Below are 18,524 nucleotides of genomic sequence, written 5' to 3'. Positions count from 1 at the left end.
AGCGGAGGTCCATCAGTGGCTATTAGCCACAATGTATAGATGGATCTCTCTATCTAGGGCAGTGATGCTCTGTATTCTTGATGTTTGGGGGGAGGCAATCAGTGGGAGGACTTCTAGTGTCCCCCACTGGCAGACCTCCTGATGACACCTGGTTTTGGGCAACTGTGTGACACAGAGTGTTGGACTGGATGGGCCATTGGCCTGATCCAACATTGCTTCTCTTATGTTCTTATGTTCTCTTAATGTGATCCAATAGCATTCCAGGATTTAACAGAACCAGTCATGGTATCTTTGAGAAAAGGCATGATACAAATGTGATCGAAAGACCTGGTCTTCAGGTCATAATGTCTAAATAGCTAAAACTGTTTCATTGTGTATTTAAAACAAATCCAGGACTGTAGAAGGCATTTTGTTGATAAGGATGGAAGAGCATTGATACAGAAAGGCAAGGATGGTGGGGCAGGACAAGACTCTTTTGAATAAAGGGGATGGTATGCCAGGAGAACTTATCAACATAGCAGATTTCAACATCATTATTTAGTAGACTAAAATATTAAAACAAGTTTTAAATTTTTATTGATACTCTTTAATTCCAGCCATGCACACAAATAATAAATTTCTGCAAATAGCAAGAGCAATAATATTTTAAAAAAATAAAACTCCAAAGGGGAACAAAATAGCAATACAGTTGGACAGAAGGGGAAGTGCATTGGTCCTTGGGCATAGTTCCCATTCATTGCATTGCAAGGGGACTTGTTCAAGGTGTGTCATGAAGATGCATTTGCTTCGTATCTTCCAAGTAACCTTATAGCTTCCTGCCCCCTTTGGAAATCTGCAGCAAAAGTCTCTGTACACAAGACATCTTACACAGGGGCCTTCAAGTTTCTGTGTGGTCTTATATTCAAGTGTACTCTGTCTCCCTAGCAGTGCATGAGTAAGATCTTTCACTTGATCTTACTCGTGTAAGCTGTCTTGCGTAGCGAGACTCTTAGGGCCAAGCTAGAAGTGGCAAATTACACTTGAATGGCAAGTGAACAGACTCACATGTATTCCTCCCTGTTCACTTGAGCTCCACACGGTCGCTATGCAAGTCAATTCAGCCTAGATATACAGCTTAGACATTTACTTAGCGCGTATTCCCCAAATCCCACTGTTCTTTTGCATTAACAGGAGCTGACCAGTCCCTCTGACTCTGTTCTCTCTCTCTCACTCACACATGCATGCGCACACATGCACATGCACACACATGCATAACACAAAGGTATGAAGGGGCCTTATATTGCAGCAAACCATGGGCCAATCTAGTTCAGAACTCAGAGACATCATCTCTCCAGGATCTTGGACAGAGCTGGACCACAAGTGACGCCTGACACAGGTTGGACACTAGTCAGCTTCCCTCAAGTTTTGATGGGAAATGTAGGCATCCTGGTCTTGCAGCTTGACTCTCTGACTGCTGTCCAATGGACTTTTCAACTGTCACTTGTCCAACATCCCGCCAAGCTGCCTACATTTCCCATCAAAACTTGAGGGAAGCTGACAAGTGTCCAACCTGTGTCAGGCGTCACTTGTGGTCCCGCTCAGAGCAAAGCCATTCCCAAACCCAGCTCTCCAGATATCTTTATATATTTTTTTTAAAAAAACACCTGGAGATGTCAGGGACTGCATGCAAAGCATATGCTCTTCCTAACCCTTCCTAACATAGATGAAAAATGTTACAAACAAACAAAAATATCATGGCTGACATTCTACAAAGAAGTATGTAGTTGGCTTGGAAAATTAAGTAAGGAAGGTGTGTGTATTTTACTCTTGACTTTTGTGGATCTCCAGGAAATCTTATCTGCCTGGAAAGAATGGATTTAGTAGTAACAGGATTGGATTTGCTGTTAGTGTGAAATCTCATTAGTCTGTTCTCTCGAGGAGAGATTTCCAGTTGGGAATTTATTAATGAAAATCCAGCCTGAACCATGCCCAGTTCATAAATGTACTAAATACTCTGAATCTGAATAGAGTTATATTGTCATTTAGGAGCAATGCTCCTAAATTATATTTTTTTTGTAAAAAAAAGATTTAAAAAGAGGTGCCAGAACTTATATATATTGTTGCACTGATTTCTATCAGTTCCCCCCTCAGGCGTTGGGAAAAACCCCTCTCCAAATGACAGTATTCAGTACTGGTGACTACCATCACAAAATAAGCCCTTTTTAGGAGTAACTTCTGATCTGACTCTTTAAGTTAGCAGCTCACTATCTGGTTCCATTTTCTGGGGTAGCACGAGACAGGAGGTGCGATGAAGGGAAAAGACGATTCAGCATGTATATGTCAGAAAGGACACCAGCCCGCCAGATCAGTTAGCACATTTCCCCATTGACCAGTTATAATTCCAGCTGGCATTTCTGTGAACAGGGTTTCCATTATCAGCCAAGAATCGAGCCATCTCACTGGCTTTGGGATGGCTTTCTGATTCTATGTAAGTTAAAGTTATGCAGGCCGTGGGGCAAAAGCTGTGTTTGCATATGCTGCCAGGTAGCACAAAAGGGGGAGGGGTAAAGGAAGAGATTTGGCTTTAAGGCTACATTCTCCCCCCTCATGAAGTGAAAGAGACACAAAGTTTGCTTGCACACACTGACAGGCAGACAGCGCTGAGGAGATGGGGAAAACAGAGGCAGAGACTTTGTCTTATCCCTCAGCAGTTCAGGTGTCAAGCAGGGGATGTTCTAAGGTCAACACATCTCATAATATATGAAATTGCCTCATAATGTTTCAGACCATTGCTCAGAAGGGTTTGTGCTGATCGGTAGCTGCTCTCCAAGGGTTCCGCTTTGCAGCCTTTCACTACCTGATCCTTTCGACTGGAGATACCAGAGACTGAATTTGAGATTTTCCGCATGCAAAGCAGATGTTCTGCTGCTGAGCCAAAGCCACTCCCTTCACTGTGGTCTTCTGTTTGTAGTATATTTCTTTCTGGTCAGGAATGTGGGAAACCTGCTGAGCTGCAAGGAAAAATCTCTGTGCATCAGATTGCAGTGGGACGAGGCATAGGAAGGGGGCAAGATTGAACTTCCTTTGCTCATGCACGCTCTTTTGATCAAAAATAAATAAAGAGACCGCCTCTCACTCATTTGAGGGTCCTGAAATGCCCCTTCAAGACACTAATTCACATCTCCCTGCGGTCAAATCACCACTGAGGATTTTAAGCGCCTATGGATTTTTTACCCTACATGTCTGAAATTTTGGAAGGAAAGATATCCCTCAAAATTTCAATCCAACTAGATTGAGGGAATTTAGACCCAGAAACATTTCCCTTAGAAACCAGTTGCATTGTTGCCTATATGCCTATTGGATTGTTTCCCTCATACAACTAGCTTTAATCCTGATATTAAAGAATCCACGTTTTTTTAAAATGGTAAATTACCCAAATCCAGATCTGGATTCTGCCCCCCCCCCAGCCTTTTCCCCTAGTTAAAAATCACACCATGTTGACATTTGGACCACTCCCAACAGTCTTTGGAATCATGGCAAATTTAGCCAAGTGAATTACTCTTTTTCTGAAAACTGTGCCCCAAAGAAGCAGGCCTCCCTGCAACTAATATATTACTAAAATTCACCCATCACAATCCCTTTGATATTCCCAGTTCTGGATCCCATCCCCCCACTTTGCATAAATTTCAAGGTTCCTGTGTTCGTCAAAAATTCAATGTTAAATCAAATTTCTAGTTCCCTTAAAGGAAACTGATGTTTGGTGGAGTTTGAGCTAAAGGTAATAGGAAAGCAAGACTCTTGGGTCCTTTCTGTATTGTCTCCACCACAAATAAACCATACAAATAATGTAGTGATAGAATTTGTAATTTAGAGACATTCCCTTATGTTTAACAGCGTTAGGGAACTAGTACTTGTCCTGCGATCACAAGCCGTTCATTCTAGAGTAAGGCTTCTTGACCACAGAACAAGATGTTTTAATTCAGGGAAGCCAAACTTTTGCCCACATGCTGAAAAAAAAGAGGTGTGTACCTAGAAAATGCTGGTGTCCTAGCAAACAAAATAGGGTGGAGCAGGTGTTGTGGTTTGAGGGTTGTTCTTGACCAGACACATTTGGAGCAAGCCAAGCCCCAGTGCTGCTCCAGTCTTAGACTCAACTGGTGGCTTTGCAAGTCTGGGAGGCGGTGCCAGGCATAAGCCGTGCCTACTGCTTTCTCCTGTACTGCTGCCCCAGCAGAACTGCCAGTGCTGCAGTTGGTTGGGTGGAAACCTGGCCCTGGGTGCTAGCGAAATGGTCTGCTGCTATCGGCACACATGCCAAGAGTTACCTACCCCTGTTCTAGCTGCAGTTCCTATTAAAGTTGTTCTAAGCCATTCTTCATTCGGATAGTCTTTATCAGTGGGCTCAGATACATTATAAACAGGAAAAAGGATGTGGTCAGAATTTTCTGAAAAATGGTGGAACATGAGTTTCTGTTTTTCTTTCTCGTCTCCTCCTTCTCTCAACAGACCAAAGGAGGGGAGGTTGCAGGAGAATAAGGATGAGGAGTGCCGTAAATTTAGAGGAAGAAATTTAGACAGTGGAAGGATTCTGTCATGGGAGAAGCCTAGGAAGCGGGTGTGTCCTATTCTAGTGGTGTAGGAGGAGTGTCCTCCTGGTTTGCAGGCGGTGGAGGGAACTCTGTGTCTTGTGAGTGTTGCTCGCTGGGCTCCAGAAGTTTACCATTTGCTTCCCCAGGCCCTTCTGGACTAGAGACTCTGCTAGCATCCCCGTCGATCAGTTGCTGGGCCTCTTCTACATCTACAGTCCCTTTCTGCACAACTTCTTCCAAGGCTACTGAAGGCACCCTGGACTGACGCTTGCCAAAGAAAGTGGTGAGGGTCGCACGTCTTGTCTCCCCTTCCCCTGTGGTCAGTGCCCCTTGCTCTACCTCTTTATCCAACCCAGAATCATCTGGCAATGCTGCTTGCCCAGCCCACCCTGCCGAATTGAAGCTGGTAGAACCAGAACGCCGACGTCGCCAGCAGAACAGGAGAGCAATTAGGAGAACCAGAACCAGCAAAACGCTGAGGACTATGGCCACAGTTACTCCTTTGGAAGAGCTTGCGGTCATCTTAGGATAAGACTCTGATGTTTCAATTATGGATGTCCCAGTTACTCCCCCAGAGCCCTTTGAAGGGCTTTCTGTCTTTCCAACATCAGCTTCTGATGCTTTAATGATAGATGTCACAGTTGTGGACTGGCTTTCAGTTCTCTTGCTGCTGGTATTAGCATGGGTTGTGTGGTCAGCCTGTACATGTTGTCCTGGCGTTGTTGTGTTCATTTCTTTTTTTCCCTTGCTGCTTCTTGGTATCTGACCGGTGCTCTTGACAGTGGTTGCTGTTTTATTAGAGGCTGTCAACACTGTGACAGTTGTATTGGTTTTGTGCCCCACTTTGGTTGTTTTCATTTCAGCTGGGGTAGCTGCAACTTCTGTGGTTGCCTCTGGGGTAGCAGAGACATGGACAACTGGAGTACTTGTGGCCTGTTTGGTCTGTTTAAGTGTTACCGGTTCCTTTCGTTCTGCAACAGTGTCTGTTGGCTTGATAGTAGAGGGCTGTTCAACTGACATTGTACTCTTTGAAGGTGTCTCCTTGTTGCTGGATGTGGCAACCAACAATTTGGAAACAGTGGAGGCTTCTGAAGAGACATCACTTCCTGTGTCTTTTGCTATCATCTTCTTGGTGGGAATTGTATCATTGGTGGAAACTACTGCAGGAGAAGCAGTGGCTGACTCTTGGGAGGGTAGGGTGGCATTCTTTTCTCCAAGTATGCCACTGGCAAAAAGAATAAGGAAGACAAAGAACATGCTGTAGCCAGTTACTTGCCGGAGAAGGGATCTTGATGTTTCCATGGTGGAGTCCTAGGCTTTCTCAGCTGGGAACAAAGCCCAATAGTGACCTGAGAACAAAAAGATGGCAGCTGTGACATGCATTTCCAGACAAATGGGGAGCATGAGCATAGCACACTTCAGTACCGAGAACTGAAAATCAGGGAAAGAAACAACCCACTCAAATGAGAGAACCGGCTGCTGCACATAGAGTTGAAAACAGGATTCATATGGAGATGCCCATCGCGGGGCATACATCTGGGTGGAAAGGGACCTCCGTCTAGAACATAAGAAGAGCCCTGATGGATCAGACCAGTGGTCCATCTCGTCCAGTGTTCTCTCCCCACGACAGCCAACTAGACACTCCCGAAAGCTCACAAGCAAGGACACAGAGGCCAAAGCTCTTGCTGCCCATTAGCAACTGGCATCCAGAAGCCTACTGCTTCTGAGCACGGAGGGTCCATTGAGCCAGCAGGCGAATAGCTATGGGTAGTGGCATGCTCCAAGATTTGTCTGCCCCACCCACATTTAAATTCAGCTATGCTAGTGGCCATCTCTTGTATGGATGAGTCACCAAGTGGGCCTTCTACCAGCCATATCCCTGCACCTTGCATTACAAGGCCAGCTGCAGTATAAATGTGGAAGGCAGGGAGTATCTGTGGCCTGGGCCGCTGTGCATCTCAATGGCGCCATCTGGGCTGCAACCTTCACGCCTGCCGACATGTCACATGACACTTACTTGAGCCCAATCGAGATGCCTCAGGTGTTATAAAGCTGTGGATTGCATTCTTCCTCTTCATTCTGAATCTGTTAAAGTGTGACACACACTTGGGCAGGACAAAGTTTAAGATTGTCCCTTTGCCTCCCTGGACGTCAGAACTTGCCCACCTACGATGAAGCTTGTTGCCTGTGGTCATCGGATTCCTCTGACTCCTTAGAAAGCCACAGTACAGTCTGGTTTTGACTTTGTCCAGTCTGGCCCCTTGTACAGCGAGACTTGAGTCCTGGTACCCTAACATCACTATTTCCTACAACAGTGAGTTTCCCACATTGTATTTCCTTTTGTCTGTCCTAATGCTACACCTCATCCACTTCATTGGGTGCTCCTGAGTTCTTTGTAACAATTCAGGAGAGGGAGAAACAGTTCTGTCTCTCCAATTTCTCCACAACACGCATGATTTCATAAACATTTGCCATATCCCATCCCCATGATAAGAATATTGGGTTGAATCCAGCCAGTTCCTGCCCCCCTCAGTCTCACCCAATTCCCTTACATACAACAGTCGCCATCCCACATGGCTGCATAATCTCCAGCATAGCCTTTTTTGTGTTCAAAAAGGACCCAGTCTCCCTTTTTTTGCCAGCAGAAAAGCTGATTGAATCCAACTCCTTATCTATAACATAGAAGAACACTCCCATCCACCTATAAATATGGTCAGGAATATATCTCCCCATTTATATCTCACCCTGTCCATACCTCACTACTAGTCTGCCACGACATGGACCAAAGTTTCTAAGGGTCCATTTTAGGTGGTGTCAGTGTAGCCTGAGATTGCTTTTCTTGCATTGTCCATTCAGTGCATAATGTGTGAATGTTGCACCAAAGCACTCATCAGTCAAAGGCCCCAGAAGTCATCCATTAGCTTTACAAGGCAAAACATACAGGCTGGCCTGCATAGGGTTAACAACTCCAGGTTGAGAAATTCCTGGAGATTTTGGGAGCTGAGACAGGGGAGAGCGTGGTATGGGGAGTGGAGGGGCCTCATCAGGGTATAATGCCATACAGTCCCTGCGCCCAAGCAGCCATTCTTTCCAGAGGAACTGTTCACTATGTCCTGGAGATCAGCTGTAATTCCAGGAGACCTCCAGCCACTACCTTGAGGTTGGTAACCCTCTGGCAGCCAGTTTGGGTTGGTACCCCCATGGCTGCTGTTTACAGTTTTGAAAGACAGCAGGGAATCTGTTCAGAGACCTATCACATTTTAACAGTGGCATTATACCCCTCTGAGGTCCCTCCTAAACCCCACCCTCTCCAGACTAGGCTGTACCCCAAATCTCCAGGAATTTCCCAATCCGCTGTGGTCAACTCTGTTTTTTTAGCAGCCGCATGTCTGCTCTGTAATGGCTGTACTGTGCAACCAGAGGAGTATTCCCCCCCCCCTCATTTCACAACCTTAGAACGAATGTGTGAATCCTGCCCCAGACAGCCTATTCTACAGTTTTGCACAAGCACAGAGGCAGCACAAAGTGTGGCATTGGTCACAGAATCTAGCCTTCTGGCACTCCCATTGGTCCTAGATTCAACAAGCCTTCTTCAGGATGCCTTAGTTTTATACGGCTGAGTTCACTGCAATAATGGTTGTCCATGGCTTTCAGTTCTGTTTCCTCTTTCTTCCCTTCATAGCCAGCAACACCACCAAGCAAGGTTAGGCAGGTGCCCAGGGCTCATGGATGCTAGAAGCGTGTATCACGGTGAGCGGAACCTCAAGTCCAGCCCAATTCCTTTCTCTGCCACTTCCTACTGCTTTCCTGCCTGTCAAAAAATGAGCAAGATTGTGCAACTGAGCAAGAGAAATGGCAGTCTCTTCCTCTGTGAGGCTCAAGGGAAAGACTCAGGCCCAAAGGCTATAAATCTCTGAAACTGGGCCTTGTCCTTTCTATTCTCTTGCCAGCAATGTTTATTCGGTAATCTGATTTTATTGGAGTTTATGGGATATGCTTTGCTGCTGGGTGCTTTGAACTGAATATAGCAGAAAGAAAGAAAGAAAGAAAGAAAGAAAGAAAGAAAGAAAGAAAGAAAGAAAGAAAGAAAGAAAGAAAGAAAGAAAGAAAGAAAGAAAGAAAGAAAGAAAGAAAGAAAGAAAGAAAGAAAGAAGTCACCCGGTGGGGGTGGGGGATTCCCCCCCCTCCACCACTCACCTGGCCAGCCAGAGAAAAAAGACAGGAGAACAAGCGTCCTGGACGTGCTCCTGTTGCGGCACAACGATGTCACTTCCAGGAGTGACATCATCACACAGGCCATGGGTGCACTCCCAGGGCTTGTGTGATGACATCACTCCCAGAAATGATGTGATGTTTCCTCCCTTCCCCTGGAAGGGTAAGGGTACCTAGCAACCGTAATAAATGGGCATATTTGTATAATCATACAAGATTTTTTAAAAAAATTAAGTTCCAGTCAGCGGCTTGTCTAGCAAATAGAAAGAAGCACTAACAACGGGCAAAGAACCTTTTTGTTTCAACCGTCTCAGCAGGCCTGAATGAGAGAATGAAGAGGAGAAGCCCAGGCCGAAGAACTTGTGCCAGCCGTTCATGAGGCGACTACCAATGGCCCACGAGTATATCTGCTGTTTTTATTGCTTTCCTTTTAATCATTTTAAATTATAAATCTCCTTGAGTAGTTTGGTTGGCACAAAGGGAGAGCATAAAGGCAGTCATAAATCAGTCTGGGGCCAAATAAATCAAGGAGGGGCCCAGCTGGCAGGCCTGTTTCTCACTTCCCACAGCCAACATTTATATCTTCAGTGGCTTTCTCACATCATGCCTTAGTTTAAACTGAAGAATCAAAAGAAGGAACTGAAACAGGCCAGAAAGAGGGAAAACAAGAAAGAAAGGACTACCGAGCTTTTGGCAAACAGTGCAGCAAAAGGGAAGACGTGGGACAGGCTGATATTTTGAGCAGCCAGGTGGGGAAACACCTCCTGTACATTATTCAGCATTCAAGGTCTCCTCTTTTGGTTTTAATCTGAATATATCTTAATTTGAGCATTTTCTATATTTCTCAGCTTACAGGTTTATGAAAGTGGGCTAGGGTTGCCAGCTCTAGGTTGGGGAAGACCCGGAGATTTGGGGTTGGAGCCTGGGATGAGGAGGGAAGGGAGCTCTGCAGGTTATAATGCCACGGAGTCCACCCTCCAAAGCAGCCATTTTCTACAGGGAAACTGATCACTATAGTCTGGAGATGAGTAGTAATTCTGGAAGAACTCCAGGCCCCGCCTGGAGGTTGGCCTGGTGTCCAGTGACATTGAGCACGCACAAAGTTTGATCCCTGGACTCTACCTCTGCTCGTTGTATCTTTAAAAGGTTCTTGGGTAGCAGCTCCGGAAAAGAACTGTCAATCACAGTAGACCAGTGGCATCAAATGATTCAGGGGAGGTGCAGACTGGCTACTTAATTCATAGGGAAAGCTTCTGATGGCCTGCTGCCTTGCCACTGGTAGTCAGGAGCAGCAGCAGCCAAATGCCCAAAGCTCTGCCAGATGTGCAGATATAGTTGCTAGGTCCTCCTGGCAACCAGCGGGAGGTGGGGGTTGCCGTGGGTACTTATCCATGCATGCTCGCAGTCCTTGTCGATGACATCACTTCTGCACAGCCTGGAAGCAATAGCATCATACGAGGGCTGATTTTTTAACAATCATTCAAAAAGATAGCAAAACCACTATGGGTTGGGCTGATCGTTCAAGAGTCAACCCTGGTGCAATTCTGTCACTTCTGGGTTTCATGGAAGCAATGTTATTGACCGGGGCCACGGGAACATATCCCCATTTCCCCCAGTCTGCATCCTCCTACTCAGGGCTTTTTTTCTGGGAAAAGAGGTGGTGGAACTCAGTGGGTTGCCCTTGGAGAAAATGATTACATGGCTGGTGGCCCCGCCCCCTGATCTCCAGACAGAGGGGAGTTTAGATTGCCCTCCGCGCCAGAGCGCGTAGGGCAATCTAAACTCCCCTCTGTCTGGAGATCAGGGGGCGGGGCCACCAGCCATGTGACCATTTTCAAGAGGTTCCGGAACTCCGTTCCACCGCGTTCCTGTTGAAAAAAAGCCCTGCTCCTACTGATCAGCTGGTGATTGGCAGGCAGAAGTCCAAATTGCTGGGAGATTGCCCACCTTTAGCAGGCCTTTGGCAGGCACCTGGCGAAGTTAGCTGCAGGGGATGCTTGGCTTGGACCCTTCAGAAGCAACAGTGATCGATGGTATTAGCTCGCCAACTTCCACACTGCTGCCAGTTGGCATTGGGTATAGGGTTGCCAACTTTTGGCTTGGAAATTCCTGGAGATTTGAAGGTGGACCTTGGGGAGGGCAGAGACTGGGGAGGGGAGGAAGCTCCATGAGATATGTTTATTTATTTATTTATACCCCACCTTTCTCCTCAATGGGGACCCAAGGTAGCTTACTTCATTCTCCTCTCCATTTTATCCCCACAACAACCCTGTGAGGTAGGTTAGGCTGAGAGTATGTGACTGGCCCAAGGTCGCCCAGCAAGAGTAAGAATTTGAACCTGGGTCTCTCACATGCTAGACCAAAACTCTGACCACTATACTATGCTGGCTCTGAATGTGATATGATGCAATTCATATCCCCCAACTGTCTCATTTCAGCTTGTATCCACCAAGGCCACAGTGCTCACAGCCACATTCCTCCACTGCTGCCATCCACTCATCGGTCCTCTGCTCCTGAGCTCTCCTCCAATGCCTCCTGTGCTCCTGGCTGAATATGCTGCCCAGTGCCACCCAGGGGGGCATGCAGATGGTACACGCTGGTAGCGGTGCTTCTGGCGGCCATCAAGATGACCCTCCTAGCTGCATGCACTGCCCTACTCAGCCAGGGAAAAGGCTGTGGGTGGTGCAAGTGGTTATGAGCATGGGTGGGTGGGGGTCCTGCAAGCAGGTGGAGAAGCACAGGCTGGGGGAGGGCATGCAGATGGGCGGGCAGGAAAGGAAGCCTGAGCCGAGGTTGTGGTGGTAGGCAGAGGAGAAGGGGGTCCTGGGTACCTGAGACCAGCCCTGCTTACTTATGACAATTAAAGGTGATAACCGGAATAGGTTTGGTGAACAAGTAGCTCCCTACAAAAGGAAGATGGCCCTGAATGTAAAACAACCCCCTTAAAAATATACACACACAAAATTATTACCGGACATAATTGTTACTCGTATGCAAAAATAAGATGACCCACTCCTTTTTTTTTCAATGAGCATGCATTTGAGTAAATACTGTATGTCTGTGACTTGGACGCACTTCAGTTATGGTGATAGATAAAAAACTACCATTGCCGATCCCGTAACCCTACATTCTCAATGAGACAAACCTCTATAAAATGCCTTCTTTTAAAAGTTTACCACCCTGATTTCTCCCCATCTCCAAAGCCTTGGTAACCACAAGTTAACTGCCAACCAGTAGGACAGCTGGATTTTCAGTGGGAGGTGGAGGCTAGCAGGAATGGGTGTCTTTTAGCCCCCGCCCCGAGAGGAGAGAAGAGGAAGGCAGGCTATAAATCTTTGAAACTGGGCCTTGTCCTTTCTATTCTCTTGCTTTGGGTCCCCTTGGGGGAGAAAAGTGAGATACAGATAAAGTAATTAAATTATTTAAAGTGGAATGGATTATGTCTGTGGAAGGAGTGGACTGGGGTCTTGAAAACCCTGCAGAGTCTAGGGTTGCCAGGTGTCTGGTTTTCTCATGGGCAGTCCAGCATTTTCTTGGACTGTCCAGGAAAACTTCAAAGAAAATACTGGACATTTAAATGTCCAGTACTTTCGCTCAGTGGGAAGGAGGAGTGGTGGAAGGAAACAAGATGAGCAGCGGTGGGCAGCTGCTGCTGCGCTTAGGTGCGCAGGAATTTTTGGCGGGCAGCTGGCAGTGCCAGCCGTTTTCTGCGGCTGCAGCTGCACCATGTCGCTGGCTGGCATCCCAGTATCTCGAAGGAGGGGAGGGCAAGTGTGGGCTGTCACCGAAGAGAGTGAGGCTTGGGCTCAAGCTTGGTTTGCTTCCTCCCCTCTCCCTCCTGTGCTTCTTCCCAGCAGCCAATCTCCTGTCGGAAGGCACAAAAGCACAGGCCCTTGCCAAGGAGAACGGGCCCTCATTGAGACCCCATAGCTTCCCGTTTTTAACCAGAAGTAATGTCATCAGGGTCTCAGGAGTGCACATGCAAGAAACAAGCGACCTTAGCTGAGCCTGTGTTGAGAAGCACCTTGCACTCAAATTCCAAGTGACCAGGAGGCAAGAGAGTGCAGTTTTTCATTGATGAGGCAATGGCTAACTGCCCACAAAGAAAGTTCAGAATCAGTCCCATGGAGGGAGGGCTTGCAGGGTGGATAAGTTCATCCCATGGACCCTCCCTTTGCCAGGAAAAGTACAGGTGGCCACTAGAAAGCATAACATAGCCGTGTGTCAGAGATGATTTTCTCTAGAGGAAATGTGGCCAGATTTTCACCCTTATTGCAAACCACAAATTCCTGATTGGGATCTTCTGAGAAAATAAACACTGGAAGCAAGGAGCAGGTTTACTTCTTACTCAGCAGTTGGGATGAATCCTGCTATCTGGTTACTTTAAATAAAATAAAACCGATAAGATATGAGCCCTGCCAGGAAAAAAAAAGAGTTAATCCCAGCTAGTTAGATTGGACCAGCAGATTTTCACAACTATTTTGCCCAATCCCTTTGACTTCATGTAGAGTCTTCCCCCTGCGCCAACTCTGATTGCTTCATGGTTCACAGCAACATTTGCCTTCAAGACAGCCATGCGTCTCCCCCGCCCACATCCCGCAAATAAAGACCATGTACTACAGTGATGTAATTCTTCTTTTTTTGGTGCATCCTCATTTCCAACCCACATGAAGCTGAAAGCTGCAAATTCAGGGAAGGTCCCTGAGCAGACCAAGTCCGGGCAGGTCCAAGGAAGCACTCTCAGAAGATGCCCAAGAGAACGGCGCCTTCTTTGCTTACGTTTTTTGTGTGATGTGTCTGAAAGGGGAACTCCTGTACCTTGCTGTGGGAGACATGTGCGAGTTCCTCCTTCGGGTGTTACACAGGAAGTGCTAACAGAGGATGTGCAAGTCACTTGGGCTGCGTTTGCCAGTGCTTCTCTGTCATTTCTGAAGGCATCTGGAGGGATCTCAGCCGTGGCAGGGGAGAGGGGAAACGTAGGAGGAAAACACTTTCACTAGTTTTTGTGGGTTGGAAATGATGACGCACCAAAAAGCAGCACAATGTCGGCATGGCAGCACATGTTCTTTGTGTGCAGGATGTCCTCTTTTGGGGCACATGGCCATCTTCTCTGAAAGAAAATGTTGCCCTAAACCCTAAAGCAGTGCGCACAGGGGAAACTGATACAGAAATGAACCTGTGCGAAGTCAAAGGGGTTTGGGAAAAGAAGAGTCTGATGGTTCGATCTGATTCTCTGGGATTGCCACCTCCCCGGCCCCTGCAGGGCTGCTTGCAGTCATTTTGTTTTGGTCCTTTTTCAAAAGAAAAATCCAGGGCTTCTAACAAAACAAATATTCAGACCAGAAGGTCTTTGAACCAAGCAGGCCAGCATGAAGGACTTTGGTCTGTCCTGTTCCCTTCCTGTATAGCCTCAGGACGGATAGCTGCTGATGGAGTCTGGAAAAGGTGTGGTAGGTTGCCATTGGACAGGTAGGGGGGATGCAAATAGTCCAGTACATCTCAATAATAGCTGCTTGAGAAGCAGTGGAAATACAGCATGGGCAAGTTTTCCTTGGCAAGAAAGATATAGTAATGAGGTATGTTGTACCTGTTGGATTTCTGTCTGTCACATGTCTGCTATAAGAGCCAGTGTTGTGTAGTGGTTAGAGTAGTGGACTAGAATCTTTGAGATCTGGGGTGTGTGTGTGTGCGGGGGGGTGGAATCCCCACTCTGCTATGGAAGCTTGCAGGGTGACCTTGGGCTAGTAACACATACTCAGTATAACCTACTTTACAGGGTTGTTGTGAAGATAACATGAAGGAGAGGAGAAGAATATAAGGTGCTTTGAGTCCCCATTGGGGAGAAAGGCAGGGTATAAATTAAATAAGTAAAAAGCACTGGCGCTTTTCCAGATAAAAGTGGGAAATCTACGTGTACTTAGTTGGTAATGTGCAACAGTGCAACCCATATAAATCCCTTCCCCTGTCCCATTATGATGCCTCATTTTTCCAAATTCTGCAAATATCCATCTCTGCTCAGTTTTCCCTCGCAAAGTTCTTCAGTTCTATTTACAGCCCAATAAGCTCTTCCCATCCCACCACACCCCTTCCTTCTACCTTTTTCTAGGATGGCTTCAGCCCAGGGTGGGACAAATCCCCGTCTTTGAGGGGAAGCTTCTTGTGCTGGGATCCCTGAAGCGTCAGCGTGGCCTTCTCCTCCTCCTCCTCCTCCTCCTCCCCAGATTTTCGCTTGACCAGGCAGGCAGGCAGGCAGGCAGGAATGAATGATACTGAGAAGATGGTGGTGGTGGAGAAATAGTGAGAGAAGCAACCGTTATATTCAGAAAGGAAGTGGCTTTGTGGGGTGGCAACATCCTCAATTCTACTAGATGGGTGGAGGTCTGAGGCCTTAAGCCCAAATCCTGGTGGAGGCGCTGGCATCATTTGAATTGGAGGGTGCCCAGAAACTATTTTTCAGTGCCAAGAATTAGCCCTGGGATATGTGTAGAAACAAGAGAGAGTTTCTCTGAGCATCTCTAGAGCGCATTTACTTCTCCATTAAGTATAACTAGCTCCCTTTCTGCCCTTGCATGTGGGATTAAGGAGGGCTTTCACTACAGAGGAAGAGACAACCAGAGAAGAAAGCAGGGTTGCCATCATTTAACTCTGTCTAGCTGTGCAGCAGGCAGAAATTCAACAGGTGAAGCCTTCCCGCATAAAGACATGTACAGAGAGGAAAGAGATTTTTAAAAGGTTATAAGAATGGAAACACATGTTATGAGGAAACCCAGAGCTTCCAACCCAATAGAAGCCAAATGCTAGGGTGAGGGAGGACTTGCAGGGGAACCATCAAGCGTGGGAGAGGTTACTTCATCATACCGGAAAATGATCTTGTTTTCTGGTTGTTTGGGGAGCAGCCGTGTCCCTCCGTGCACTCCAGCAAGTCGGCAGCAGAGTAAAAGCTTCCTTAGCACCGTTAACTCCTTATCTCCTCTTGCGCCTTCTTATCAAAAAGCAACTGCTTTAGGTCTCTTAGCCAGCTTGGTTTCATCTGCCTGTACACACCCTGTCTCTGCCTGTTGTGTTTGTGGCAGCTGCCCTCACAGATGCATGTCTCTGTGCCCTGCATGTGTGGGACTTGTACAGAACAGAGAAAAGAGACTCTCTTTTTAAATTAGGAGATAATTCTTCAATGTATATTGTTGAGAGTTTGGAGTCCGGTCACTGTGAATATATCCATTTTATGGGCTTGGCATACCATGGCCTGCCAAGGGGTCAGCGGAAATGGAAATGTGGTTCTTGATGACTGAAGATACCTCCTGAATGGGCCGTGGTTGCACTGTACAATGGCTCACTGGGGCTTAGAGGAGATGCCCACTTCCCAGCCAAGGGGAGGGGGGGGGGGAGTAAATATGTGGCTGTGTGTATGCATGGAGAAAAACAAGGAGATGAATCCAACCAGCTTTTCCACAGGTGAAAAGGGGAGGAAAGTTCCGTTTGAACACCCAACCAGACTAAACGGGGGGTCATGGGACATGCATAGACAAAAGCTATATGGGAGATGGCCTGTAGTCAGAAAGAGTGAGAGTGAGTTAAAAAGCTGGCTGGATCCAACCCAATCCCACCTTCTAGGAATGCTTGTTTACCTCTATTTATGCTCTGCTTGCATATATGTAAACAAAACACATATTACAAAGATACCTTGAATCTCAGGTGCTCTCTTTCATCCAAAGGAAATGAAACCTGGTCAGACTGGGATTGGATCTTCTCCCTGCTCAGGGATGTGGGCGTAGTTTTACAATATCCAGGCCGAGAAATTCCTGGAGATTTGGGGTCGGAGCCTGGGGAAGATGGAGTTTCAGGAAGATGCTCAGCAGGAATGTGATGCCACAGAGTTCACCTTCTGAAGGTGCTGTTTCCTCCAGGAGGACAGATCTCTGGAGATCAACTGTAATTTCAGGAGGACTGTAGCCCTCCCCTGGAAGTTGGCATTCCTAGGTGGGAGGAGCTTGATGATACGGTTTATACCATAAATTTTAATTTCACTAAACAATCCACATTCAGAAGCAGCTAAGCTCACCAAGGCTATTTGGAATGAGCCGTTCAAAACCATAATCTGGGAATTCAGATGGGAGAGAAGATTGCGCTTGTGTTTATGGGACTGACAGAGCTCATTTTGGGCAGAGAAGTCTGAGACTGCTCTGAAATATATGAATAATGAAGATAGATGAAGAGGTTGGTTTTAAACAGGCAGTATCATTCTCTGGGGTAAAACTTGGCAAGCAATAAAGTAATTAACTTGTCAGATGAAGCAATTCATCCTCTCCCTCTCTCACATACACACACACGCACACGCACGCGCGCGCACACACACACACGCACGCACGCGCGCGCGCACACACACACACACACACACGGCCTGGAGTCAGAAAGATTGAGAGTGAGTTAAAAAGCTGGCTGGATCCAACCCAAAGGTGTTTTTTCCACCTCGTAGGAATACTTGTTTACCTCTGCTCAGGGCTTTTTTTCTGGGAAAAGAGGTGGTGGAACTCAGTGGGTTGCCCTCGGAGAAAATGGTCACATGGCCGGTGGCCCCGCCCCCTGATCTCCAGACAGAGGGGAGTTTAGATTGCCCTACACGCTGCCTAGTGGCGCGTAGAGCAATCTCAACTCCCCTGTGCCTGGAGATCAGGGGGCGGGGCCACCAGCCATGTGACCATTTTCAAGAGGTTCTGGAACTCTGTTCCACCGTGTTCCAGCTGGAAAAAAGCCCTGCCTTTACTTATGCTCTCCTTGCAATTTATCCTCTCTCTCTCTCTCTCTCTCTCTCTCTCTCTCTCTCTCTCTCACACACACACACACACACACACACACACACACACACACCATCTTTCCTACAAACCTGCTAGTGACTACTGGTGGCCAAGAGTGAAAGTAAGCTTGTATGGTTGAGTACAGACTAGAGTACTAGTAAGGAAATGGCCAAATGGACATCCTATCTTCTGATTTGAGCCCCTGCCAAAAAGAGTCAGTGCTGGTAATAAATGTACGTTTTCACCTCTCCAAGCAGCTGTGTTTTGTAATGTTAACACACAGTAAGCACATACTTGTGCAGCAAGACTCCAGTCGCACCCACAAGACTAACAAAATTTGGCTTTTGTGAGCCACAGTTCACTTCTACCACAGTTTTTGTTAATCTTATCGTTGCAACTGGACTCTTGCTCTTTTCGACTTGTCCCATTGTGTAGTGAGATTCAGAGCGATTAGAGTGTTGGCCTGGGACCTGCATTTAAACGCTCATTAAACTCCCTGGATGACCTTTAGCAAGTCACCCGCTCTCAGCCTAAACTATGGTGACAAGACTGTTATGAGGATAAAATCAGGGAGGTAGATGGGATAGAACAGTAGACAAAAAGTGTCAACAAACATGGCAGCAGTTCTGTTTATTGTGCTACTGCCATATTCAGAGGTATCAGATTGCCTGATATGATGGGCGACCTTCCTCCCCAGAATCCAAGCTCCTGCCACTGCTCAATGGAGCAAAATAAGGTGGGTAACTGGCACTGTTATGCCATGATGCCCCTTCTAGGTTTGTACCCGGAAGTAACATCATAGTGTTGTGTGTGGAGTGTCCGATACTCCACCAATTCCCCAAATTGAAATGATCATTTCTGGGTTTTTCAAAAAAAATTTTTGGAAAGCTCTGCAAAATGTCTTCAGGTGTTTGGCATCTTGGTGCTTTTGAGAAGCTGTGCAGTCATCAAG

At 46.8% G+C, this 18,524-nt stretch overlaps 1 protein-coding gene across 3 annotated transcripts; it reads right to left on the bottom strand.

Annotated features, from left to right (window-relative positions):
* Positions 1-553: 553 nt before the first annotated feature.
* Positions 554-15,709, bottom strand: LOC129340200 (leukosialin-like). Of its 3 annotated transcripts, XM_054994834.1 has the most exons (4): positions 15,639-15,709; positions 14,877-15,049; positions 4,908-5,917; positions 554-2,990 (listed from the first exon to the last, which is right to left on the bottom strand). In XM_054994834.1, the coding sequence occupies exons 3-4, from the start codon at positions 5,868-5,870 to the stop codon at positions 2,928-2,930; spliced, it is 1,026 nt and encodes a 341-aa protein (XP_054850809.1). In that variant the 5' UTR covers positions 5,871-5,917; positions 14,877-15,049; positions 15,639-15,709; the 3' UTR covers positions 554-2,927. The 3 variants fall into 3 exon arrangements, with proteins under 3 accessions (XP_054850809.1, XP_054850807.1, XP_054850808.1); XM_054994832.1 differs by having other exon boundaries at positions 554-5,917; XM_054994833.1 differs by lacking the exon at positions 14,877-15,049 and having other exon boundaries at positions 554-5,917.
* Between the last annotated feature and the right edge of the window lie 2,815 nt (positions 15,710-18,524).

The sequence above is a fragment of the Eublepharis macularius genome, chromosome 12, assembly GCF_028583425.1.
Source record: "Eublepharis macularius isolate TG4126 chromosome 12, MPM_Emac_v1.0, whole genome shotgun sequence".
Lineage (NCBI taxonomy): Eukaryota > Metazoa > Chordata > Lepidosauria > Squamata > Eublepharidae > Eublepharis > Eublepharis macularius.
This window is presented reverse-complemented; position numbering and strand designations above follow the sequence as displayed.